General features: G+C 38.4%; 1 protein-coding gene across 4 annotated transcripts in view; it reads right to left on the reverse strand.

The window, feature by feature from the left end:
* Rngtt (RNA guanylyltransferase and 5'-phosphatase) overlaps nucleotides 1–26,573 on the reverse strand; it is a 180,078-nt gene that overhangs the window by 107,949 nt on the left and 45,556 nt on the right. For all 4 annotated transcript variants that reach the window (XM_057790873.1, XM_057790871.1, XM_057790872.1 and 1 more), the window contains 4 exons: nucleotides 19,781–19,916; nucleotides 13,342–13,413; nucleotides 11,289–11,453; nucleotides 10,532–10,600 (listed from right to left, as the gene is read on the reverse strand). In XM_057790873.1, coding sequence (XP_057646856.1) covers nucleotides 10,532–10,600; nucleotides 11,289–11,453; nucleotides 13,342–13,413; nucleotides 19,781–19,916 — 442 coding nt within the window. The remainder of the gene's footprint in view (nucleotides 1–10,531; nucleotides 10,601–11,288; nucleotides 11,454–13,341; nucleotides 13,414–19,780; nucleotides 19,917–26,573) is intronic.

A 26,573-nucleotide genomic window follows, 5' to 3' on the forward strand; every position in this document is an offset into this window, starting at 1 on the left:
TTAGGATAGAGAAGGTCAAGACTCCCCAAAACTGTCCTCTGGCCTCCAATGCACACTGACTTGTCTTGCCTGAACCCCCACACACACTGAAAAAAAGATAAAGCCTTTCAGATAATTAGACGATGCCATTAGCACTTTTTGTGAATGAACCCAGGTCCTCCTCACACCTCAAGGAGTATTGTGAGAAGATAGCCCTCTGTGGACTAAGACAGGGGCCCTCACCCTACACCAGTCAGTCAGTATATTAAGCTCCAAAGAAAAAATTCTGCATTTTAATTCAGTTTGTTGGATTTTATCGCAACACCCAAACCAAGACACACTGTTGGTATATAATACAAGACATCTTTAAATTAAAAAATATATATATATTGAATCAATAGCAAAACACATGGAGAAACAAAAAGGTAATTAAAAGAGAGCAAAGAAAGCAAACCTGGGAGGCTAAGGCAGGAAGATCACAAGTCCAAAGCTTGTCTGAGTTATAGAGAGACTTCAGCTAGACAGGCAACTCAGTGAAATCTGTCTCAAAATAAAGAGTAAAAGGAAAGTAGAATACAGCTTGTGTAGGAAAGTACTAGTTTGGCCTAAGGAGGCCCCACCTTCTGTCTCTGAGAGCCCCACTCCTCCCAAAAGACTTGCACAATATATATTTCAGCGGTAGAGTAATGCTTACTCTATGTGAGGTCTGGGTCCCACCCAAAAAACCCAGTCCAGAAAAGAAAAGAATAAGCTGGCTCTGCTATAAGGATGATCGGAAAGCACTAGCAATTAGGAAAATTGATTGCTGTGAATACAAAAACTGAAGGGAGAGACAAGAACAAATATACCAAGACCAGATAGAACATTCCTGTGGTTCTACAAACAAAAGACAATTAACACAAAAAGAACTGCAGCTGTGACAGTGGTGACAGACAAAAGAATAATTTAAAAAATAGTTGGAAGGTAAAACAAGACTTGTGATGGTAAGAAAAGAAAGAGTCAGAGATGACATCTATATTTCTGGTTAAGTTACTGATACACAAAAAGACCAGTTTTTATGTTTGGCCATTAGCGTCTGATTGCATCGAGACACTAATCAGGAAGTAATGTTTGAGAAGACACATAACTAAATCTAGAGTTCAATGGACGTAACTGGCTAATGGAAGGGAACTAAACCCATGAGTGTAGATGCAATTGCTAAACAGAAAGAACAAAGGGCCTCACAACAAGACTCAAGATGATAAATTTTAATGCTGTAAAGGACGAAGAGCTGAATGAGACACAAGAAATGGCAAACTACTAAGAGAAAGCCAGGAGTTTGTGGTGACACCAATGAATACTAAAAGAAACAGCAGACATATAAACTAACACTAAAGCAAACCCATAGTTCTCCACCTTCCTCATACCGTGACCCTTCAATACAGTCTGTCATGCTGTTCGGACCCCCAACCATAAAGTTATTTTCGTTGCTACTTCATAACTGTAATTTTGCTACTGTCATTAACTGTAATATAAATATGTAATATGCAGAATATCTGTGACCCTGTGAAGGGTCGTTTGACCCCATCTTCCAAAGGGGTCTTGACCCACAGGTTGAGAACCATTACTCTAGAGGGTGGAGTTAAAAAAACAACTAATTGAAGAGTCATCACTAGCAACCTCTCCAAAGACCAACCATGAGCTGCACTACACACAGTAAAAAGTCCGAGCTGCTTAGGTACTTGAGGCTTCCTCCTACTGACTCCATGTGGTAAGGCAATTTGCAGACACCTAAACTTTGAAGGTTTGGGACTAGTTTGGGAACCAGTTGACTAAATAAATAATCCTGAAATTAACTTCTTCAGCTAACTTTCTATAATTTTTCAAAATTTAGCCTACTTTGAATCAGGTCTGTTGTGATGACTAATAACTACTGTGGTTTTATTCAAAATCTGATATTCTCAAATTTCTTTATATAAATGGAGAAATATTCTAAGCTTTTCTTTCTCAATTAAAGTCTGGATTCACCTCTTATAAAAGCAATAAGCAATTCTCTAGATAGCACATAGTCATATTTCTAAAAGTATTGGGCTCCCAAGATGGCACTGGTGCCAAAACTGATAACTCAGGGCTCCCCCCTATGCAAGGAAAACTAAATCCTGCAAATTGTCCTCTGACTTTCACAAGCACACTATGGTATGTGTGCTATATGTACATATGTGTACACACACATACATAAGCACAAATAAGTAAAAAACAGTTAAAATTTCTCTTCAAAATAGAACATTAAATCAAAAATTAAACATCTTTTTCTAAACTCACGTTTGTGGCCTTGGCCTGATTAGAATGATTATTTAGATTCAGTACCAATGCCTTTAATATTTCATCAAAATTCACAGCAGTGTCTTTCTTACAGCAGAACTTACATCTAACCTATTAAGTGACTCAATACAATAATAATTAATGTAACAGAAGAGAAATAATTCCTTACCACATTTTAAGTAACTAACAACAAACATGCTGTAGCAATTTTTTTCATGATGGATGGATGGATGGATGGATGGATGGATGGATGGATGGATGATAGGTAGGCAAGACAGACAGACAGACACAGCATATATCACACATCGGTAATATTCATCTTTCAACACTCCTTTGCCTTTGGAATGTCTCTTCGGTACCAGGGAAAATACTGCAGGTAAAAACCAAGCTTCGAGTATTCAGTCCCTGCCATCAGAGGAGAACAGCAAGAAGTACGACTATCTATGCAAACATTCAAGAGTAGAAGCTTCAGTCCAGAAATTCCAGCACAGAAAAACAAACCTGGAGTTTGGGAGAGTTTACCCTCTTAAGAGTAGAACTACATCCCTTTACCTTTCTTAAATATCCTTCATGATTTCATTTTTAATTATATGTATACTGGTATGGCTGTACGTGGATATGTGCCCTCAGAAGCCAAAGGACAGTGCTGGATGTCTGGGAGCTAACGTTACAGACTGTAGTGAGCTCCAGCATAGGTGCTGGAGGCTAACTGCAAGAGCAGTGCTCGCTCTTCACTTCTAAGTCATTTCTCTAACCTTTCCTTTGCCTTTTTACTCTGAAAATACTGACAGGAGGGAAATGCCATCAGACAAGAGACTGGAGGAATAGTCCTTAGACAGACAGAAGAAATTCCCAAAAATTGAACCATAGGATCTGACATTTAGGGCATTAACCAACAAAAAAAACAAAGGTTAAGATTTGCATGTAACTTAATATTTAAAAAAAAAAACACCAATAACTTGACATTATTTTACCATAATAGTGAATCCCAACCCCTTTTCAATTACTAAAACTAAGTTCATCAAAAAGTTCTAGATGTTTCTGAAAAAAAAAATCAGGAAGATTGGGAATTTTTATATTTAAAAATTCTTTGTCTGTGACTGTCTAGGCAGCAAGATGTCTCTGTCATTTCTAGAGTTTGAAGTTTCTTATTTCTTGTTTACTTAGGTAATATTGTATCCTTCTGGAGTCTTTGATGGAGTTGAAGAATGGTTAGTTATAGTTATAGTTTTCCTTAGTTATGATAAAAGATAAAATAGATATAAATATTGTAACTGTAATTCTTGCTTGATAACTGTTTTGCTATATGTAATCTTACTATGTTAAAATGAAAGCCTTTTTTTGTTTAAACAGAAAAAGGGGAAATGATGGAGGAAGGTCATTGGTTAAATAATAAAGAAACTGCCTAGGCCCATTTATAGGCCAGCCCTTAGGTGGGTGGAGTAAACAGACAGAATGCTGGGAGAAAGAAGCCGAGTAAGAGAGTCGCCATGATTCTCCTATTCCAGACAGACGCAGGTTAAGATCTTCCCTGGTAAGCCAGCTCATGGTGCTACACAGAATATTAAAAATGGGTTAGATCAATATGTAAGAGCTAGCCAATAAGAGGCTGGAACTAATGGGCCAGGCAGTGTTTAAAAGAAAAAAAAAAATTCTTTGTCTGATCAAAGCCCTAAACTTCTCATATAGAACTTGATTTTAATACAGTGCCTAACTAAGGCAATTTACAAATCTAACTAAAACAGAATGAGAAATTATACTGAACATTAGGACTAATGTCCAATTATTATGACTAATAATTAGAAATGTCATGGTAAACTGTAACAAAGAGAGTAAGGTTAAAATGGGTCCCTAAACATGCCAAGAATCCATGAATTTTATATATATTTGGCATCATAATACTTACATTAAGGCTCTTTAGATGGAGAAATAAGACTAGCTCATCTAGGTGAGTCCTGCACACCTAATGCTAGGTCAAGAATGCCTCCAACCTCACCAAGTGGCAGTGCTGGTGATATTGTCCTAAACAAAAGGATTTAGCCCAGGCACACAGGAAAACTATTACCAAATAAACAAGTCTAAAGGCAGTTTCTTTTTACTAGAAAAGCAATAGGGTAGTTTTTTCTTTTGTTTTGTTTTGTTTTAGGGTTTTTGGTTTTTTTGTTGTTTGTTTCCTTGGTTGGTTGGTTTTTCATTTTTTTAATATTTGGTTTGGGTTTTTCTTTCTTTAAGTTTTTAAAGTAAAGTTAGTTCCCGCCCCCCCATCAACCAGAAAACCACCCTTAATTTTCCAGGAACTACTCTTAGTTGTCCCCTAAAGGTCACCTACCTCAAACAGAAGCATCTTATTCTGGGCACTCCTGACAGCCTGTACAACAGTTGGGCTCCCCACCCTGCTGACAAGAAGCTGACAAAAAGCTGCTTGCTTTTCTTGCTTGTCTTGCTGCTCCCTGAGAGATGGCGTTGGCAGTTTGATCCTCAGTAATTCATATTTCTGACTAGAGCAGCTTAGTCCAGTAGGATCTCTGTGATGTTCAAGTTTATATTTGGTGCTAAAACCTGGAATGGACAGTGGACCACCCCACAAAGGGCCCTGTTCCTCTTAACCGATTTTTGACACCCCTAGGTGTGGATCACTTAAATTCATCTGCTTCTCTACCTGCTCTAGTCACTCATCTCTAAGTGTCCGAGCTACCTATTTTGTCCTCTTGGCTCATGAAGTCAACCATTAAATTGCACCGACGTATTAGTCTCTCTACACCCTTCTGGGTGTCCCATGTAGGAAGGCGGCCCCTCGACTGACCCCGGGCGTGTCTCTCACAGCCCCAAATCAGATTAGGACCACAGATTCTTACTCCCCCAAGTCTCTCCCCTCCCCTTACTCAGCTCCTGGATGCCTGTTTGATCTGTCTCTCAGCTACCTCCTGAAGCTTACTGTGTCTTAACCACGGCTAACTACTTGTCTCTCCCGCCTCCCCCTAAGGGCTGCTTTGACTCTGTTTCACTCACTGACTTGCTGGAGCCTGTTACTCCGTCTCTCTCAGGTCCTGGAGCCTACTCTGAGAAAGTACCACAAGTATATCAGACAACTTCCCTATGCCTTCCTGGGCTCTACAGTGTTGGAGATATTCAAATTCTCACTCTGCCACAGTTCCTGTTTAAAATATTTTCCCCCAAGCCTCTCCCACCTCCTCTTCCCTGCTTGTTCTCACAGCTAGCTCCTGTCTCTAACCATAGGCTCGTTTTTTTTTTTTTGTTTGTTTGGTTTTTTTTTTTGGTTTTTCGAGACAGGGTTTCTCTGTGGTTTTGAAGCCTGTCCTGAAACTAGCTCTTGTAGACCAGGCTGGTCCCGAACTCACAGAGATCCGCCTGCCTCTGCCTCCCAAGTGCTGGGATTAAAGGCGTGCGCCACCACCGCCCGGCTAACCATAGGCTCTTCTCAATTAGAATTAAACCCCTCACCTACATTCCCTAATCTCTTTCCCTCCTCAGACTCAGATTCCATTAAGGTACACTGCTTTACCATGAATGGCATAGCCTGAGTACAAATTAGATAACCTGTCTCAATGGTCAACAAAAAGGGGGGAGGGGATGGGCACACTCAGTTTCCAAATTCTCACAGATTGTAACAACTTCTGCCACCACATAGCAAATGATCCAAAAATCCCCTTATTATCTCTAAACCTTTCTCTACTCTCCACTCTAATATCTCTTAAACCTTCTTTGCTCTCAGCTTCCTCTAGCTCTTCACTGTTCACAAAATCCAGAGTGTAAATAACATTAAAATCTGTCGCATGCTGTTGTACTATACTAAAAAAATAATAGCTGGCTTTGACAATGGGTTATGGCCTACTCGCTCTAAACTTAAGCATGCTTGTTTTAAAGTTTCCTCCAAAGTCTCTGTCCTAAGTCAGGCAGGCCACCTGACTCTATAAAATGGAACAGCCCAGGCAGGAAAAGACCTTGTGTGCTTTAAAACAGCTAAAAATTAAACTGCTGCCAATGGGGATTATCTCATACTCCTCTTTCTTGGTTGTAACCCCATAAACATGGCCCTCTCTTACATCTCTAAAACTTTTGCTAAAGCATAAATAAAGTTTATCTCAAGATTTCTAAGACCACTGTGCAAACTTTCTGTCTCTCAAGTTCTATACATTCATTGGGTGTGGTTCAGAAAATGAAATATGTAAAATCTGTAATAAAAAATTTAGATTAAAAGTTGAAATAAAAAGGATAAACAAATCCATATATAGGTAATCTTTCTGTTGTTTTGTTTTTGTTTTATTTTGTTGTTCGAGACAGGTTTCTCTGTGTAGTAGCTCTGACTATCCTAGAACTCGCTCTGTAGATCAGACTGGCCTCAAACTCACAGAGATCCACCTGCCTCTACCTCCAAGTACTGGGATTAAAGGTGTGTACCACCACAGCCCAGCTATACAGGCAATCTTTATTTGCTACAGCATGCTTGTATATAACTTATATTCAACTCTAGTTTAGGAAATGGAAGCTTTGTTTTGTTCACAAAAAGAACAGAAAATGGTGTGTGCCTGATGGGCTCACCTTGCACTAAATAGTAACTGAGTAGTTTGCTGCCATCTTTGCTCATGAAGTAGCAACCATGTGGCTTGCCACCATCTTTGCTGATGATACCACCAAGATGAAAGCAACCATGAGGTTGGCAGCTATCTTAGTTAGGTTAAAGAGAGGGTACACCATGTGATTTCATCACCATCTTACTTAAGATGACCACGTGGCACATACGGAAGCACCCATAAAACAACTAGTCCCATTGAGCCCTATGATATCACTGCATCTCCTCTTATATATTGAGCAAAAGATTGCAGTCCAAGGGGCAACGGGAAAAAAGAGTCTACCACCCCTGGACCATTATCTTACCTACTTAGTAAAAGAGATGCAACCCACTTGTTCTTGGTCATGCCTAATTGCCCCTATGCCTGTTGGAATGGAATCTTTTACATAAACTGAGAATCATCATCATCTTCTCTGGTGATGTTATTAGACTCACCCAGCAAAATATCAGTATCTTGTCCTCTGTCATGAGTATCTCCTAACTGAAAGCCCTATCCTCAATCAAAAGATACAATTGGACTAGTTCTGAGATTTACAACAAATATTCTCAGGGATATGAGCAACCATACTCCCTGGGACTGATCCAACACCAACTTCTTATAACTGTTAAACTAACCAGTCCAGCTAGCCTGTCCAGAAACAACACCCAATAACCCTGGGAACAAAAAGGGAAACTGCAGTCTCTATTTTCCAGCTTAGAGAAACAAGCATCCTGCTAGTCACCTTAAAATGTATCTCTCCTGCCTGTGAAGAAACCTGGGACCTCTGATGATAGACCCATCCAATATCTGAGGAGGTAAATAAGAGGGTCAAGGCCATCCACTCATAGCCCCAAACCCACAAACTCTCATGTGTCTGACTCAGAGAAACTGATATATATAGTCTTTGAACACGAATGATGCATTCTTTAGCCTCCCAGTGGCAGAGGTAAGTCAGCCTATCTTTGTTTTAGAATGCACAGACTGTGATGGTTTGAATAACCATAGGTTCACAGGGAGTAGCACTATTAGGAGGTGTGACCTCATTTGAAGTAGGTTGTGGACTTGTTGTAGGGAGATGGAAAGGAGGTTTCAGAAGCTCAAGTAAGGCCCGGTGGCTCATTGTGTCTTCCTGCAGCCTGAATATCCAGATGTAGAGCTCTCAGCTACCTCTTCAGCACCATCGTCTGCCTGTCTGCCACCATGCTTAATGCTGTGATGATAATGAACTAAACCACTGAACTGGAAGCCAGCCCCAATTAGATGTTTTCCTTCATAGGAGTTGCCATGGTCATGGTGTCTCTTTACATGAATAGAAACTTAAACTAACACAGAGACCTAAAGGTTATTCTAAGGATTTAAAAACTTCCCAACCATGTTTGAAGAAGACTAAGTCCTGACCTCCTGGGACCATACTCTTAAAATATGTAGATGACCTCCTCCTAACTTCTGAAAGAGAAACAGACTCTAAAAGGGCCACTGAGAGACCACTATACGGGTTATTAAGAGCTTGGGCTACAGAGCATTAGCTAAGATATCCCAGCTTTGTCTATTAGAGGCTACCTATCTCAGAAACCAGCTGAGGAGAAGTAAAAGGAGCCTGTCTCAAAGTAGGATTGCTGCCGTGCTTCGGATCCCAACTCCAAAGACTAAGAGACAAGGTCAAGAGTTCATAGTGACAGCTGTATATTCCACTTCTGGATACCAGTGTTGAGGGAAGAGCGGGGCCTCCATACATCAGCATAAAGGGGAGCACTGAGCCGCTAATCTGGACTGAGACTGAACAAAAGGTATGTGGGGCTTTAAAAGCAGCTCTGACTTTGGCTCCAGCCCTAGCACTTCCAGATGTCTCAAAACCCTTTTTTTCATGGGCTGTAGAGATGGCTCAGTGGTTAAGAGCACTGACTGCTCTTCCAAAGGTCCTGAGTTTGATTCCCAGAAACCACATGGTGGCTCACAACCATCTGTAATGGGGTCTGGTGCCCTCTTCTGGCCTGCAGGCGTACACGCAGACAGAATATTGTATCCATAGCAAATAAATAAATATGTAAAAAAAAAAATACTCTTTTCATCTGTTTGTTCAGGAAACAAACTATATTATAAAGGTGGTTTTAACCCAAACTTTGGGTCCGCAGAAATGCCCTGTTGGCATACTTTGATCAGACCCGTAGCCATAAGATGGCCACCTGTTTAAGAGCTGTCACAGTGGAAGGAGCAAACAAGCTGACTCTTACACTCACAGCACTCTATGGGGTCGAGGCCTTCTTCGGATGAACACCAAACCACTGGCTGTCAAACGCCTGTGTGACCCAGTATCAGGCACTGCTCCTGAACCACCCAAGGACACTTTGAGAAACCAACCACCATCAATCCTGCTACCCTCATGTCTCAGTACAACTGTATATTTAAGGTATATTGTTGTGATCCAGCTGCCCTCACTCCCCCTGATTGACAGCGGAACTTCCTTGTGGTCTGTAATTGACAAGGATGTTTGTGTTCTTTCTGGCCGGTGGGTCTCCACAGAAGGAGTAGAGGTATAAAAGGTTGCTGGGCAAAATAAAGGATGCTGTTCTTCCACCTGAAAAGAAGCCTCCGCATCTCAATCCCGGCACCCAGTTTTGGCTATCCAGGCTGCGCTGGCCGCAGCAATAAATGATCCAGTTTTATATGCCTTATGTTCAAAATTACTAGTTCCTTTTCTTTGCTCCAGTTACCTAATTTGATACCTGTGTAACTTCCCAGTAGTTCAAACCCTAATTTCTCAGAACAGGGTGAATAAAAACAAAATGGGAGGGTGTTCCCACATGAGATGTAACTTTGTTGAATAGGCAGTGCTTAGTCTTCAACAGTCAGAGAAATTCCAATATCACGTTACAGAACAAGGTGCTCAATCCCTACCCAGGTTTTTATTCAGTGCATGTATCTCTACCCATTTCCTCGGGGTATCAATCTCTTAACACATTTTGGAAATATGGCTGTATAAAGAACTGGTTATCAAGTGGTGACCAGAACGGGAATGCACTGGCAGTTACTGAGTACTGAGTAGAGAGCGAGAGAACTGCCAATGTTCTCTCCTGGGACTAACAGTACAGCACCAAAGAACTGTCAGACCCACACATTTGTGCTGATGAGGCAGGGAAGCTTGCAGTAGAGCACAGCTTATTCCATGTGTGATGTGACCAGTAACATGGTAAAGATCCACATGGAATAAGGTCTCAAAACAGCAGCTTTTCTTTATCTTCTCCGTAATCCTTTGAATTTTTCTCAATGATAGCAAACGGAAAGTTTTGAAATACTAATAGTTAAAGGTATAAGAAGCCTCAGTAGAAAATAAGTGTTTATTTAATGTCACTGGTAGATTTCTAGCACAGAAAGGTAAAATATTATAAGAAAACACTGAAAAAAATCTTTAAAACTAATGATGAGGGGCTGGAGAGATGGCTCAGCGGTTAAGAGCATTGCCTGCTCTTCCAAAGGTCCTGAGTTCAATTCCCAGCAACCACATGATGGTTCGTTACCACCTATATATGATGAAAATAGATGCCCTCTTCTGGTGTCCCGGAAAACATGCAGACAGAACACTGTATACATAATAAATAAATTTTTAAAAAATAAAATCACTGATGAAAATGTTTACAGACACACATACGCATACATGCATGCATCAACGCACATGAACTTACTCCAGTAGGCTGAAAAATAAGTCCATCCATTTCATGGCTTACTTCTTTGGCAAAATTCCCTTCCAGGAGCTATAAAATAAGAATATATATTTAGAAATATAATGATAATTTAAAAATTATTTTAACTTCTTTTTAATAAGATTTATAAAATTTTCTGTCACATATAAGAACTGAGAAACAGGAGAGAAGTAGAAACACTGGGATGCAGATATTTCAACTAAACTTTTGGCTGTATGCTTTTAAAATTTTGTCAACTATATTTAATCAATCCAAATAATTCTATTTAAATTAGCCTTCAAATTGAAATGTAACTAGAATTACAGAACTCTCTACTTGTTATTACTGTCATGAAAGTTATTTCTAACTATGTATATGAATCTAAATCCTGAACAGCTCATCATTCCTTAACTGTCTTGGCTGTATTAGATTGAACAGCATGAAGAGACTGTTAAAATAACAAGGTTAAATTCTCCCTTTTCTTCTCCCTCTTCCTCTCCTTTCTTTTTCCTTGTCTTTTTTTTTTCTCCTCTCTTCTTCCCGGGTTCATTCTAAATGACTCCATGTGAGCTGATGAGAACAGACGAATGGTCACTAATCACAAACTGTTCTAACAAACAGTGAAGCAGCTTGCTGTTGTATCCACACTGAGAACACCGCTGAAGAGGAGACCCTGAGCACCCTGGGAAAGACATCATCCCTGTTCCTCTCACAAGCTGAGCAATGGAACTTGAATTAACAACTAAAACAAAAACTTTACCTTTCTTGAAATGTTGATGTCAAAAAATGGTTTAGGTCTGACACTAAATGGTTCTTGTGTTTTGTCAATGAGCCCAGTCTTCATTTTTTCATGTCGTGGACTTATGATTTCACGCTCAATACACTGCAGTCGAATATTAAAATCACAATCTCCAACTGGTTGTGCCTGAATGAGAGAACATTTTTTATCTGAACACTAATAACTACATTATCAGCATTATTGCCAAGGCTGCAATACTATACACAAACTATGCACTGTACAAATAGGAATCTTTGGAGATGTCTAGTGAACAACTTACACATAATACATGTCCATACCAATAATTAGGATAACAATTGCTATTTTTAAATTGTAATTACATACAGCAGCAGAATAAAATGGCATATACCTGTTATAAGCTGGCTCAGATTTCAAATCAGTAGAAGCACTGAGAACAAACAGCAAGACTCATTCAAAGCACTGTGTTGGGCTCCTTTTCAGCAGTCCCTCCTCACTTCCAAATACTGCCCACACTGGCAATGGAGTCCTCTCAAAGGAGTAAAAATGCTACCCCACCATCACCATACCTGAAACCCTCAAGTGATAACAGCCTGTTACATTAAAATCTAAGTTCAAATACCTTATTTAAGTAACCTGCCACCTTCCCCAATCTACTATGTGATCCACTCCTCAGCACACATCAAGCATGGAAACAACCGTCTAATGTTCCTGACTCCACCCTTCAAGGACTCAATAACAGCCAGGGAGGATGAAGTGTGCCCATCCCACCAGCTCCACTCTACCTCTTACAAACCTTCTTGTGCTACTTTGAGCACTACCATGCTGTTTCTGTTTCTTTACTTTAAAAACAAAAAACAAATAAATAAACAAACAGGGTCTCACTGTATAGCTCTGGCTGGCCTGCTATAAAGACCAGACTGGCTCTGTCTTTCAAGTGTGAGGTTTAAAACTGTAAGCCACCATGCCCAGCCAGATTTCTTTACTTTTCTATTCACCTCTACAGATAAGCAGTCTGCAAGTTGATTTCAATATTAAATCCAATCTTAACACATATTCCAACATGTAAACAATGTATGCCATTACTACTATCAACTTATATGCAGGTACAACTGTATAAGGAAAACCAAACAGAATAAATGCATTAAGAATAATTTTCCTCAGCTCGGCAGTAGTGGTGCACGCCATCCCAGCACTCGGAGGCAGAGGCAGGTGGATCTCTGTGAGTTTGAGGTCAGCCTGGTCAACAGAGCTAGTTCCAGGACGGCTAGAACTGTTACACAGAGAAACCCCGTCTCAAAAAATCAAAATAATAATAATAATAATAATTTTCCTCTGTTGTTCTCAAATTCAAATGAACTGCTATGAAAATGATATGAAGGTAAGAAATCAGAAATCAGTTTATTTCTTTATATTCAATAACTACAGAATCTAGCATAAATAAAATGATCAGTTAAACTCTTTCTAAAGAAAATAATAAACAAAAGAACCAAAAAGATTTTAATTAAGACTCCAGCTTTCTAACCATAATAACCGGAGCCAAACTTACTGACATTACAAATTACCCAGCCTCAGGTATTTGGAGGCTAGCAATATAAATGAAGACTAATAAAGCAGTGAAAGTTCTATAGTAGTTAAATAGTAGAACATGTAGTAAGTATGTGAAAAATATGAGACTTTAAATCATGAGGTACAGTAATAGGCATACAATTCAAAAATCATAAAATACTCTCAGTACGGTTTAAGTAATGACTATATGATTTTTGTTTCTTCAAGACAGGTGGCATCATGAGGGTGGCACCAAACTCCTGATCCTCCTTGCTCCCTCCTCTAGGCTCTGTGTAACCATATCTGACTTAAATAATTTTTTTGTTTATTAAAAACATTTGTAATTTTATTAGTGCAAGGGTAGCTCAATGGTAGAGCACTTGCCTAGCACATGTGAATCTATGAATTCAATCCCTAGAACTACAAAAGCTATTAATTAATATAAATAAACATATACATTATCTCAGTGACATTTCTAATAATTTCATAAATTAGAAAAAATACTTACATTGAATTTAATTATGTCATATATCAGATATCTTGGAACAGCCTGTCCATTTACTTTGTCAATGATCATTTCCTTGAAAGAAACAAAGATTAATCTTTACTTTAACAGCAAATTCTTTAATTTTGAGAATACAATACACAAAGAATCTAAATCTTCAATATATGTCTTGATGAGATTTCAAAGGTAGTACACTTGTACTCACATCAAATCATCCTAAGTTTTCATCATGTCAAAAATCTTAACTATGTATTTATAATATATGTTGAAATTATCTCCTTGTGTTTTGGGTTGGGGTATGTAGATCTGTTTGCAGACAGGTTCTTTCTATGTAGCCCCTGGCTAGGCTACAGCTCATAAGTAGTCAGGGCTAGTCTAGAACTCTCAGAAAGCCTCTGCCTCAGCCTTCAAAGCACTAAATTATACACTTGCACCATCACAACCAGTTATATGTCCTTCTACACTTGAATGGCTACAACACACTCTGCTTTATGTTTGAATTACCAACAATATTTAAGAGTAAATAACAAAGTTTGAAATTCAGCATCATTTTGCAGTGCTTTGTATAAAATCAGGCAGGGTCTTGCTCATGATAAACAAGTATTCTACAGCCCCAGTCTCAAATTTGTTATTTTAACTGAATTTAACCATTTGCATTTGAATGCCTGGTGCAAAAACAAGGTGGTACCAAGATTTCAGTTAAAGGTTCTTTTCAAAAACTAGAACTAGAAAAAGTGAATTTTTAAGTTGGATAGCAAGGAATTCCCCCTTGCAAATTATCTGATAAAATGAGAAAAAATAAATAAATGCTTTCCTTTAAACATTGGTTTAAAAAGCCCAAACGAAAATGTATTATCAACAAACAAAATGTAATAAACAAATGAACAAGTGTTTTTTGTCTGTTTGTTTAATGGCGGTTCAAAACACACAATCCATTCTGGTAATAGCACAGGGAAAATCTAAGATGACTGGCATCCAAACACATCACCAGGCATGCAATACAAGCCAAACAAAACAGACTCAAAGCTGACAGAGGTAACAAAAGTTAGTAGATCAAAACACTAAGTCAACTTCATTCATATATAGCTGTTTTGCCATTTAGGATTAGAGAGATGATTAGAAAGGTATAACACAAATAATCAAAGAAATTCAACAGGAAAACAGTACAAAAATATGGTTAGGATTAATAGCAACTTGGCAAAGAAAACTCACTAAACTTGAAAATATAGAAAGAGACTATACAACCAGAGACCTGGGGGTGGGGAGGGGACAATGAAACAATTCCTAATGATATTCGACTATACACATAAATCAATGCCTTTTCTAGTCATCAGAGAGGCTTCCTCCAGCAGCAGAGAGGTGTGGGTACAGAAACCCACGGTCAGACATTATGTGGAAAGAGTCTAAACTGGAGGTCTCTAAGGAGTCTCTTTCTGGGGAAGAACGGGAGAAAAGACTGAAGGAGTCAGAGGGGATAGGGAATGCCAGGAGAACATGGGGCTCTGAATCAACTAAGTAAGACTCATGAAATATGATCTCTCACTGAACTGTAGCTAGGTCAGCTGCCAGCAAACAAGCCCTAGTAATCTTTCTGTCCCTGCTCTCCACAGCCCTATAGTTATAAGCACTCAATCACAACTAGCTTCACATGGGTATTTGAGATACAGACTCAGGTCTTTAATCCTGCACAGCAAGCATCTCTCTAGGCCCCACATCGTCCATCTTTAATCCAAACTCCTATATAAAGAATATCCACTCCACATCACTAAATGAGAATCATTTCTCCTCCAAATGACCACAAGACTTGTTTTAAGTATATCTTAGGGCTACAGTTTTAATTAAAGGTACCCCCAACTGTTACCAATCTTTGTCTATCCTTCCCAATAGTTTCCAGAGAGAGGAGGCTTCCACACTCTAAGCAATGCCTGCACTCATAAGAGATACTCAACAAATACTAGTTAAATATAAACTACCCCAACCTATAAGAATACTCTTTTAATTTAAAAGTATTTCACCCTCTTTATCCTGCACTACACTGTGCAGGAGATCAACATGAGGAACAGTAGCAACCAAGAAAGTAAAAGGTCTAAATATAACCCCCACAGAATTTTTCTGAACAAAAAAGCTTAGGCTTACTGCCATCTAAACCAGCACACAGTGTTTAACACAGCAGTCTAGTCTCTTTGTTATGCATAGTTGGTTCACTCAAAAAACAAAGAAAGGAGTAAAATGTCAGTAGCCAACAGGAGAACATCCAGAAGACTGGGTCTACGCTAGGCTTCTCCAGTCCTGAGACAAAGTCTCAGGATTAAAAGAATCTACAACTATCACTAGATGAATCAAAAATTAACAGAATAAGGAAATGAATCAAGAATGCTACAACAATAGCCTGCTACTGTCAGACAGGCTGTCATCTCAGCACCTGGGAGACAGAGGCAGAATCTCAGATTTGAGGGCAGCCTGGGCTACAGAGCAAGACCCTGTGAAAAGAAGGAAGGAAAAAAACAGAAGGGAGAAAGGGGGGAGATGTTCGGGTAACAGTGGAATCTAGCATATAAAAACTTATACTTCCAACCAAAAGGGGGAAACAGAGCAGTTAAGTGGTTTTGACAGTCTAGACATTTAAAAATAAGAAAATAGCACCTACACCTTTTTATCAAGAGATATTTGGGCTGGATGAAATATCCAAATTTGTAAAGAAAATACTAAAAGAAATACAGGTATTGTGATCATCCTGAGATGAATGGTGTCTTGAAATGTGAAAAAGCTGAGAGTAAGCACCAAGATCTTTATATTTGACCTACATATATTTAAACTTTTGTATAGTACATGAAATGACAAAAAAAAACATAACCTTCAACTATGTAACAAAATATGCCCCAGTAAGACAAAAGACCTCATAAGCTGATAGGAGAGAAATGAATGTCCAAAAGGAAACAGTAGAAAGGTTCTGAACAGGGGCTCTCAGAATCAAAATCACGAAGAAGTGAGATGTTAAGCCTCATAATGACTCACATAAAGGAGGACTAAGTATCAGACACTAACAAATCACCTTACAAACTTTCCCAATCTTCTCCAGGTCACCACAGAGAAGAAAACAGTGAACAGTGTAAGTCACTTAGAATAACTGATGAAGCCAGGGAGGCAGCTGCAGTGAAGGTTTCATTGCTATTCACACTATTTTTGAATACAGAAATCACTCTGACCCTCTTAAATGAGAAAATCTCAAATCAAACTTCAGTGTCAACACAGTGTGACAATGCCTAGAGCTAATCTAGACAACCTGAATTCAACTCCTGCGACCCAGATGAAAGGGCGACCAACTCCTCTTTGTCTTCAACTTCCATTCACAAGCCATGAAATGCACACACCTACACACACACACACACACACACACACACACACTAGATAAAAAGCAATTAAAATGTACTATTAGAAAAAGGACTCTATCATAAAACCATACAATTTTGAACATACAAGATATACATTTATGATTAGAAAAAAATCTAAAATAAAAACTGTAATGTCCACCAAAATCTCTTGGTCACTTATGTAGATCCTTTCACTGTGGAGACTGCAATTTAGGACATCTAGAACCAGCTGTTAGAATAGAGAGGTTTGTTTGTGTGTGTGTGTGTGTTTAATTATACTCATTTATATGTGGGGAGGATTGTATGCATGCCATGCCACATGTGTGGAGGTCAGAACAAACTGCAGGAATCGGTTCCCGCCAACCAAATGGAGGAAAACAACTCATCAAACTTGCAGCAAGAGTCTTTATTCATTGGCAATCGACAACCCTCGGTTTGATACTTTTCAGACAGGTTCACTACATAGCCCAAGCTGGTCTTGAAGTTAACAATCTCTTGACTAAGCTTGTTGAGTTTTGGGATTAAAGGTATCTACACCATACCTAGCTGGAAAGAACCATATATTTTCTTGTTGCTGCTGCTACTGTTGTTGTTTACATAATATATAAACATACTAAAATATGTACAAGACTTAAATATTATCACAAGAAAGCCTACTGTAGTCAATAAGAAATACAAACACCAACTGATCTAAATAATCAAATAAATTTATAGGAAAATATTTTTTTTTAATTAAACCTAGAATTTGTCTAAATTATTAGTTCTTAACAAGAACTTTTTCATTTTGCATCTTATTTTATTTCTATTATTATTGTGTATGTGCATGATATGCATGTGAGAGCTCACGGGCCACTGTATGTGTGGAAATCAGAGGACGGCTTTGTAAAAGAAGTTGTCTCCTTCCACCTTCCATAGGTTCTGGGGATTAAACTCAGGTCACTAGACCTACACAGAAAGCACGTTTACCCACTAAGCAATCTTGCCCACCAATTACTAAGTAATTTTTAACCCTATGATTTCTGCCATTAAAACAGTTTGGAATAACTGAAGAGCAGATTCAGTGTTGAAGAGCACAGACTGTTCTTTCAGAAGATCCCAAATTGACCCCCAGCATTCAATATGTTAGCTCACAATCATCTGGGACTCCAGTCCCACGGAACCTAAAAAGGGTTTGGAAATCCAAATTTATGATATGTGTCTATGTGTGTGTGTGTGTGTGTGTGTGTGTGTGTGTGTGTGTATCACTCCGACCTTTATATAAAATAAGCCCAAAACAAACTGCAAGTAAAAATTACTTTAAAAATCATGTATAGCATTTAGTTCTTTGTGAAGATGAAGCAATCAAGGAATGATCTACAAATGCACATACTTGATCAGAGCACTCCTTTTTCCAGCCAAGCTAAAGATTTTGTTGAATATTCAAACTCTGAGACTTAATTAGGCCCCTAGCTTCCCTAAAGCTTCAAACAAACTCTGTTTAAGAGTCTATACCCGCCTTTAATCCCAGCACTCGGGAGGCAGAGGCAGGCGGATCTCTGTGAGTTCAAGACCAGCCTGGTCTACAGAGCTAGTTCCAGGACAGGCTCCAAAGCCACAGAGAAACCCTGTCTCGAAAAACCAAAAAAAAAAAAAAAAAAGTCTATACCCTAGCTGGCAGTGATGATGCAAGCCTTTAATCAGAACTACACAGAGAAACTCTGTCTTGGAAGGAAAAAAAAAAGAATCTATACTCTAAAAACCAGCTGTGGTGGTACACATGCATAATCCCACCACTTGCAGGCACAGGGGGTTCTTGAACTCACAAACCTTGAATACTAAACTATCTATAAAACAGCCAATCTTGAAGAAGAAGAGGAAGAGGAAGAGGAAGAGGGAAGAGGGAAGAGGAGGGAGGGAGGGAGGGAGGGAGGGAGGGAGGGAGGGAGGGAGGGAGGGAGGGAGGGAGGAAGGAAGGAAGGAAGGAAGGAAGGAAGGAAGGAAGGAAGGAAGGAAGGAAGGAAGGAAGGAAGGAAGGTTCAATTCTCAAAGCTGATGTTACTCATATGAATGTGCTATATTTTCTCAACACTGAACAAAGGACACAGTTAAAGCCATCAAAATAGCAGCATAAATTATTCCACCATTAGAAGCTTCAGTGGTCTTTTCTTTTATTTGCTTTTCCTTTGTTTGGCTTATTTGCTTTTGATTTTTTAGAGACACTCTTACTATGAAGCCAGACTGGCCTGGAACTTAATATAAAACCCAGGCTGACCTTGCATTCATACACTCCTGTCTCAGCTTTCCAAATGCCGAGATTAAAGTATGTGCCACCATGCTCAGCTTTTATTACCAGGTTTTTTTGTTGTGTTATGCATTATTTTAATTTTTATTTAAAGTATGTTTTCTTTTCCTAAGAACTGAGTTGGAGAAAGCTATTTGCAGGAAGAAAGTGAAAAATCACTTGATAATTACCAAAAATAAATAACAACCACTTTTTAATAATAAAAACAAAGATTTTATTTTGTTCCTTTAAGATTAATGCCAGATTTATTAACTGATTTCCCATATCATGAACATTTTTTTCTACTAAAAAAAAATATTTGAAAAATGCTATTTAATCTCCAAGATGAATATTTGAGGTCTGTTTGTTTTGTTTTTGAGACCAGGATATCATTATGCCTCTGATAACCTTGAATTTGCTGCTGCAATCCTTCTGCTTCTGCCACCCAAGTGCTGGGATCATACAAGTGCACTACCATTCTCGGGTAAATCCATCTTTTTGTTCCTCCCCTGATTTTTTCGAGACAGGGTTTCTCTGTGGCTTTGGAGCCTGTCCTGGAACTCACTCTGTAGACCAGGATGAGCTCAAACTCTGAGAAATCCTCCTGTCTCTGCCTCCCAAGTGCTGGGATTAAAGACATGCGCCACCACCCAGCTCTAGATTCATCTGTTAAGGAATTTGTTTACTTTACATACAGGTAAGAAATAAAATTCAAACATTCAAATAAAAATTACATTTGATTCTAAATCAAACATACTAATAATGATTGCATTATTCCATTTTAAAAAATACACAAAAATAAATTACTTACCCCATCTAAAAGTGTATTTGATAAATGCATGCGAAGATCTTTACGAAATGGAAATTCCAGATTTGAAACATGAAACACTGAATTATCTCTGTCAATCATGAAAACTTCATTTGTGCCATCAATCAACATCATATAACTATAATAAAACATTTTTTAAAAAGTATTAACATATGGTTTCAAGAACAAGGTTATCAGAACAATTGAACTTTTTTTCCCTAGGCTGACAACATTTTCATAGAATGATTACTACAGTCCCTCTCTTGATCATGAAAATTAAAAAAACCACATTATTTTTTGTTTTACTTTCTATAGAAAACATAAAAACAAGGAAATCTGATTTTTATGAAGACAATATGGTATCAAGAATGCATATATGATGTATAAGAAGAAATGTTTCTCTAATTTTGATTAGATTATTATATCAAAAAGTTTCAAAGTTTAAAAACACACAAACATATGTACTGTATTTTACAAATTAGATATTACCTTTTCCATATCAAAGGTGATAAAACACTGAGTTCAAATTATTCAATGTTCTTTACACCATACCAACTACACAAGTATTTCTCTTTAAATCAATACTGTGATAAGCAAAATACTAGAATGTTAGAATTCTTCTCATTTATAACTACAAAATTAAAATATTCAGCTACAATTTTTCATTGACTTTTATCTCCAATCAATATATGGGGAAATTTATGCATTTAATAAAGCAGTCATACTTCATAAGTCAGGTTAAATCTACGGTGTCTGCATGTCAAGCATGGAGCTCCAACATAGGCATGGAGGTCACACTTATAATCCCATGATTCAGCCAGGCATAGTGATCCCAGCACTTGGGAGGCAGAGACAGGCAGATCTCTGAGTTCAAGGCCAGCCTGGTCTACAGAGCTAGTTCCAGGACAGCCAGCATAAAGAGTAAGGCCCTGCCTTAGAGGGGGGAAAAGGTGAAACCAGTCTCTCTTTAAAAAAAAAAAAGTGGAAAGTTTACTATGAAAGCCTGAATAACTAAGTTTGCTCTGTAGTACCTATGGTAACTTAAATAAAAACGGCCACACATGGACTCTTGTTTAAATACTTGATCCCTAGTTAATGAAACTGTTTAGAAAGGATGTGAAGGTGTGGCCTTGTTGGAGGAGGTGTGTCAATGGAGGGTGGACTGTGGGGTTTTGGATGCTGTGTCATGTCCATTGCTCTCTGCCTCCTGCTTGAGGCTCAAGACGTAAGCTCTCAGGGGCTGCTCTAAACACATACTTCCTGTTTTGCATCATGAACTCTAATTCTGTGAAATTAACTCCTTCTTTCATAAGTTGCTTTGTTCTTTATTAGAGCAAAAGAAAAGTAACTAATATAGTACCCACATAAAACAAAAACCAGTGTTAAGGCACACACTGGTAATCTCAATGCTAGGAAGGCAGAAATAGGTGGGACCCTGGGACTAACTACCCAGCCAAGCTAGTTCTATCAGAGAGTGCTATGTCACAGTGACAGAACCTGTCTACAAAAAACAGAAAACCAACCCTCCACATACATCATAAATAAACACTTGTGCACACAAATAAGAACAGTGCTCAAATTTCACATCACAGAAAAATAAAGTCCAGGAGGAGGAAGTAGGAGGATCAAGAGTTGAAGGTTTCTCTAAATTACGTACCAATATCCTGGCAAAAACAAAGTTCAGTCAAGCTATTTGTGTATGATGTCAGAAAGGGTAGAACTAGAGAGAGTAGCTCAGTTGGTAGAATGTTTGCTTGGAATACACAAAGTCCTAGCACAGAAACCCTGAATGGTGGCAGGGTCTTGTAATCTGAGCACATGGAAGATGAAAGGAAGCAAGATGATCAGACGTTTAAGGTCAACTTTGGTTGCAAAGTGATTTCCAGGGGACACAGATGTGGAAGAATATTCAAGATATGACACTTAAAGTGGAGGAAAACAACGATCCATACAACCACCTCCCCAAAGAATATAGTGTGTCAGCAACAAGTAAAAGATGGAGGGCAAGCAAACTAAAATAGGTGACAGAAGAGACATCAAATGACCAGATGGCAGCTAACAATGATCTGTCTATCACATGTAGAGACGGAAAGCTGACCAAAGAGAAAGGACACGAACAACAGGGAAGAGCAGCAATGAGCATCCGGGGCTTCTGTCTGAGGGCTAACATGGTTCCCTGCTGCTCCTACACTAAGTATCCCAGCTGCTCCTGAGACAGACGGCTCAGGCCCAGGTCACATTTGGAAGTAATGGCAGCCCTGATAGACGAAAAGGGCAGAAACTCAGTTTCACTAAGAAAAAAAATCAATCAGTCTGGAAAGAAAAACTCATGGACCAAATACTAATCCAGCAGGCTCAAAAGTAACAGGAATACTTAAAACTCAAGGCTCTCTTGCATATGCTTCCAGATATATATGAAAATTCTAGGCTTCTTGCAAGAAATAAGAAATGTCCTAGACATAAGAAATTTAAATCAACATATAATGTCAAATAAAAAGCAATTATGACACTGTCTACAAATATACTATAGAAGATAAACAATCCATTGTCTTTGAGGACTTGAGCCAGTATTTAATAAAAGGTATTTAAGGAAAACACTGTATTGTTCTCTTAGAAGTCAAGATACGCATACATATTAGGGTATTTTAAATCATAGCCAAGGTGTAGTAATATGTAGTACCAGCCCTCAGAGACACGGCAGGAGCAGAAGATTCTGAAGTTCCAGGCAAGCTTCAGTTATATAGCCCAAGAGTCAGTATCAAAACTAAATCAGGGGGCTGGAGAGATGGCTCAGTGGTTAAGAGCACTGCCTGCTCTTCCAAAGGTCCTGAGTTCAATTCCCGGCAACCACATGGTGGCTCACAACCATCTGTAATAAGGTCTGGTGCCCTCTTCTGGCCTGCAGACATACATACAGACAGACAGAATATAGTATACATAATAAATAAATAAATATTTAAAAAAAAAACTAAATCAGGCGGAGAGATAGCGTGAAGGTTTAGAGCACTTGTTGCTCTGGCAGAGAACAGGGGTTTGATTCTCAAACCCAGACGATAGCTCACTACCATCTGCAACATTCAATACCAGGGAACCCAATGCCCTCTCTGAACTCCCTAGACGCCAGGTAATATTATACATAAACGTAAGCAAAACAAACATAAAATATATACAAAATAAAATTTTTAAATCTAAAAACAAAAATCTTTTTAAAAGAAATTAAAATAATGAGAAAACATGTAAGTGTATCTGTCTTATTGAGCCTCAGATTTCTAAACTTGACACCAACATGAATTCAAACTTCAAGAACAAACTGGCTTATGTTGATACATTTTCAAATTTGAGAAAGAAATGATTTGCCTCTTCTGAGTCTAAGACAGACACTGTATTTCTCTTTACTTGCTAATCAGAAATTAAGAACTGAATTAATATAAAATAAATATTAATTTCTAGAGTAGTGATATACTAACTTGATAGATACATATAGATACACAAACACAAACACACAAAGCTATGTACCTATCTTATGAGCTCATCAATTAAAAAAAAAATACTGCAGGGGCTTACGAGATGGCTCAGTGATTAAAAACACTGACTTGTTCTTCCAAAAAACAAGGGTTCAAATCCAGTGCCCACATGGTGGCTCATAACCATCTGGAACTGTAATTCTAGGGGATCCCCAATGATTCTTCTGATCTCCATAGATACTACAGGAACATAGTGCACACACATGATGTAAGCAAAAGATAAAAAATAAAAATATCATATACATAAAATAAAATACTCTGTACCCATGCATATCAACAGGTTTAAAAGACCAAAAACAAAAAGGCTTTGGAGGATAGAATTTACTACATAGTACTGCTTATGTGAAAAACAACTGTATCTAGAGTTAGCAAAAAAAAAAAAAAAATTACTCATTGCTGTTCAGGCATTCCTCTACATGTATTATTAGCACTTGGGCTTTGAAACAAATTGCTGAAGTACAATTTTTGGCCTATATCCTAATCATTTCAAATGATACATTCTTCTATTATGTGGTACTTATTGGAAGAAATGACCAGGGCTAAGAATGCACATCAGTGGTAGAACATATGTCTAGCATGTGCGAGGCCCTGCTAGCATATGCAGCACCAAAAATAACTAAGCGAATAATGAGTTGTCTCATGTCAGGAACAAAGGTTAAAGACGACAGAAAGTATTCTCACACATGAAAGTAAACCAGATTATTTCTGAAAGAGACAACTACCTCACACACTGTTAGATTTTGGCTCAGTACCTAAGTACAGATCTTCCTTTACTGACAATGAACCACTAGGGTAATATAATTTCTCTTTAGAAGATTCCTTCAATTACAAATATAATATTCAGAATTATTCATGTTCATATGCATTCTCATTAAGACAAAATTTCACTGAAACCTTTTCGTTTCCTGCCAAGCTTTTTGTTGCTTGTTTGTTGTTTGATCTTGCTTGTAGCCCAGGCTGAGCTCAGGCTCAAGATTTCCAAATTGCATTAGCACAAGAAAGCCTCCCCAGCCCATGGTTGGGACCACAAACATTCATCACCACATCTAGACCTGAAGTGTTTCTTCTATAAAGGTACATGCAGTTATTATAGATTATAGGAAAGCCAGATTGATACAATGTTTTACCATAAATGTAAGCTTTCCAGCTGACCTAGAAACAATCCAATTTTATCTTTTTCATCATTGAGGTTATATGGTCAAGTAAAATCCACAAAATATGCTTTAGTAAAAATGAGGAAGTACAGAGAAGAGGACCAACAGACAAAGTTGTAAGCAATAGAACATTAAAGTCTTAATTCACATTCCAACCAGTGCTTTAAAGGGAAAATAATGCTGACTTTCATATCACCAATTCACAACTCTGATGATAAATTTACATTTCAAAAACTTACTTTAGGTTTTGAATGCAAAAATCTATCTATTTGTTCTTTATAAACCAGGTCTATTTAAATCACACAGGACACTCAATAAATGCAATTATATACAAGGAAGTTCACCAAACTACTTTGTACTGACGAAAAATCAATATCTAACCCTGAACAAATATAGTATCCCATTATTTTAAAACATAAAAGCATCCATTAATATGGAAATGCCCTCCCTTGTAGAACTCTACCCATGTCCTCTTTAACCCAAAACTTTTTAGATTCTTCCCAACTTTTAAAATGAACTGAAACTTTAAGCATAATTTATACATTTTCATTCCTTCCTCCTCACCCTTTATTTAGTTCCAGTGATGAGTCAAACCAGTAATCTATCTGCATCAAACCAAATCTCAAGTACTAAGAGCTGAAGCTAGCGTGTTGCATTATTCCCCACTCAGGAGCTAGAACATCTGAGAGGGAGAACAAGACTGCTAATAAAGTAGTCAACAGACAACATCTTAAGATTACTTCTCCTGGGGCTGGAGAGATGAAAGCAGTTAAGAGCACCTACTGTTCTTCCAGTGGTCCTGAGTTCAATTCCCAGCAACTACACGGTGACTCACAACCATCTGCAGTGGGATCTGATGCCCTCTTTCTGGCATAAGGTCATACATGCAGACAGAGCACTCACACATTAAATAAATCTTTAAAAAAAAGTATTTCTGCCCTGCGGGAAGACCAAGGTCCTCCCACTTCTATCTAGGTCCAGGAAGGTGATCGTCCAAACAGGCTAAGCTCCCACAAAGCCAGTTCATGTATTAGGATCGAAACCTAGTGCCATTGTCCTTGGCTTCTCATCAGCCTTCATTGTCCGCTAGGAGAAGAGGAGTGGGGATAGGGAAAGGGGAGTGGGGGGAGGGGGCAATATTTGGGAGGAGGGGGAGGGAAATGGGAAACGGGGACAGGTGGAAATTTTAATTAAAAAAGAATTAAAAAAAAAGAAAAGAAAGATTTATTTTTACAAAAAAAAAAATTCTCAAGAGGCTTCCAAGACACCCCTTTAGACAAGTTAGTCAAAACTGATTTGCATCATCAAGAATGCTAATAAGTATATCTGTCCCCCACCCCATACTAGTTTTGTGTAGTTGTCTTTTCTCAACTCTCTTCAGCCAAGTGGAAATTAGATGTGCCTATGATTTAATACCCATGCTATGTCCCCAGCATATCCCCAATACCAAGGGTTGCATAATACTAGCTATTTATATAGAATAACCTCATACCAAGAGGCAAGACACCTACATCTCATCGTTTGCAGAGACAAGTGCATAAGGCTAACCTTCCCTGTGGATCTCTGCCCTCACAAGACTCCATTACCTAATCACTGCTATCATTCCACTCACTTCTAATCCCAGTAAACTTACACGCATCTTAAAAGAAAATGCAGAGCTTAGAGCTATTTTTAAAAAAACAATTTAGAAACTTTCCTGACATAAGAAAAGCTAGGCAGACCTGACCATTACTCACCAATACCCTTCTCGCATTTTGTTCTAAAAAAATACAAAAACAACTGATTTGCCAGCTTCCAGCTTCCTTTCTTCCCCATGGGATGTATGCAAAGTGGGCTTCTGTATCTCTCACTAGATCACTGTTCAGTCAACTCCATCCCTGATCACCTCTATTGTAAAAAAATTATATCCTGTCCTCTTTAACCCTAACTTTTTTAGATTTTCCAAGCTTTTTAAAAGAAAGTGAAACCTTAATCACTTTTTATTTGTTTGTTCTTGTTTGTCAAGACAGTGTTTCTCTGCGTTAACAGCCTTGGCTGTCCTGGAACTCGCTCTGTAGACCAAGCTGGTCTAGAACTCAAGAGATCCACCTGCCTCTGCCTCCTGAGTGCTGGGATTAA

Source organism: Chionomys nivalis, chromosome 16 (genome assembly GCF_950005125.1).
Source record: "Chionomys nivalis chromosome 16, mChiNiv1.1, whole genome shotgun sequence".
NCBI classification, from domain to species: Eukaryota; Metazoa; Chordata; class Mammalia; order Rodentia; family Cricetidae; genus Chionomys; species Chionomys nivalis.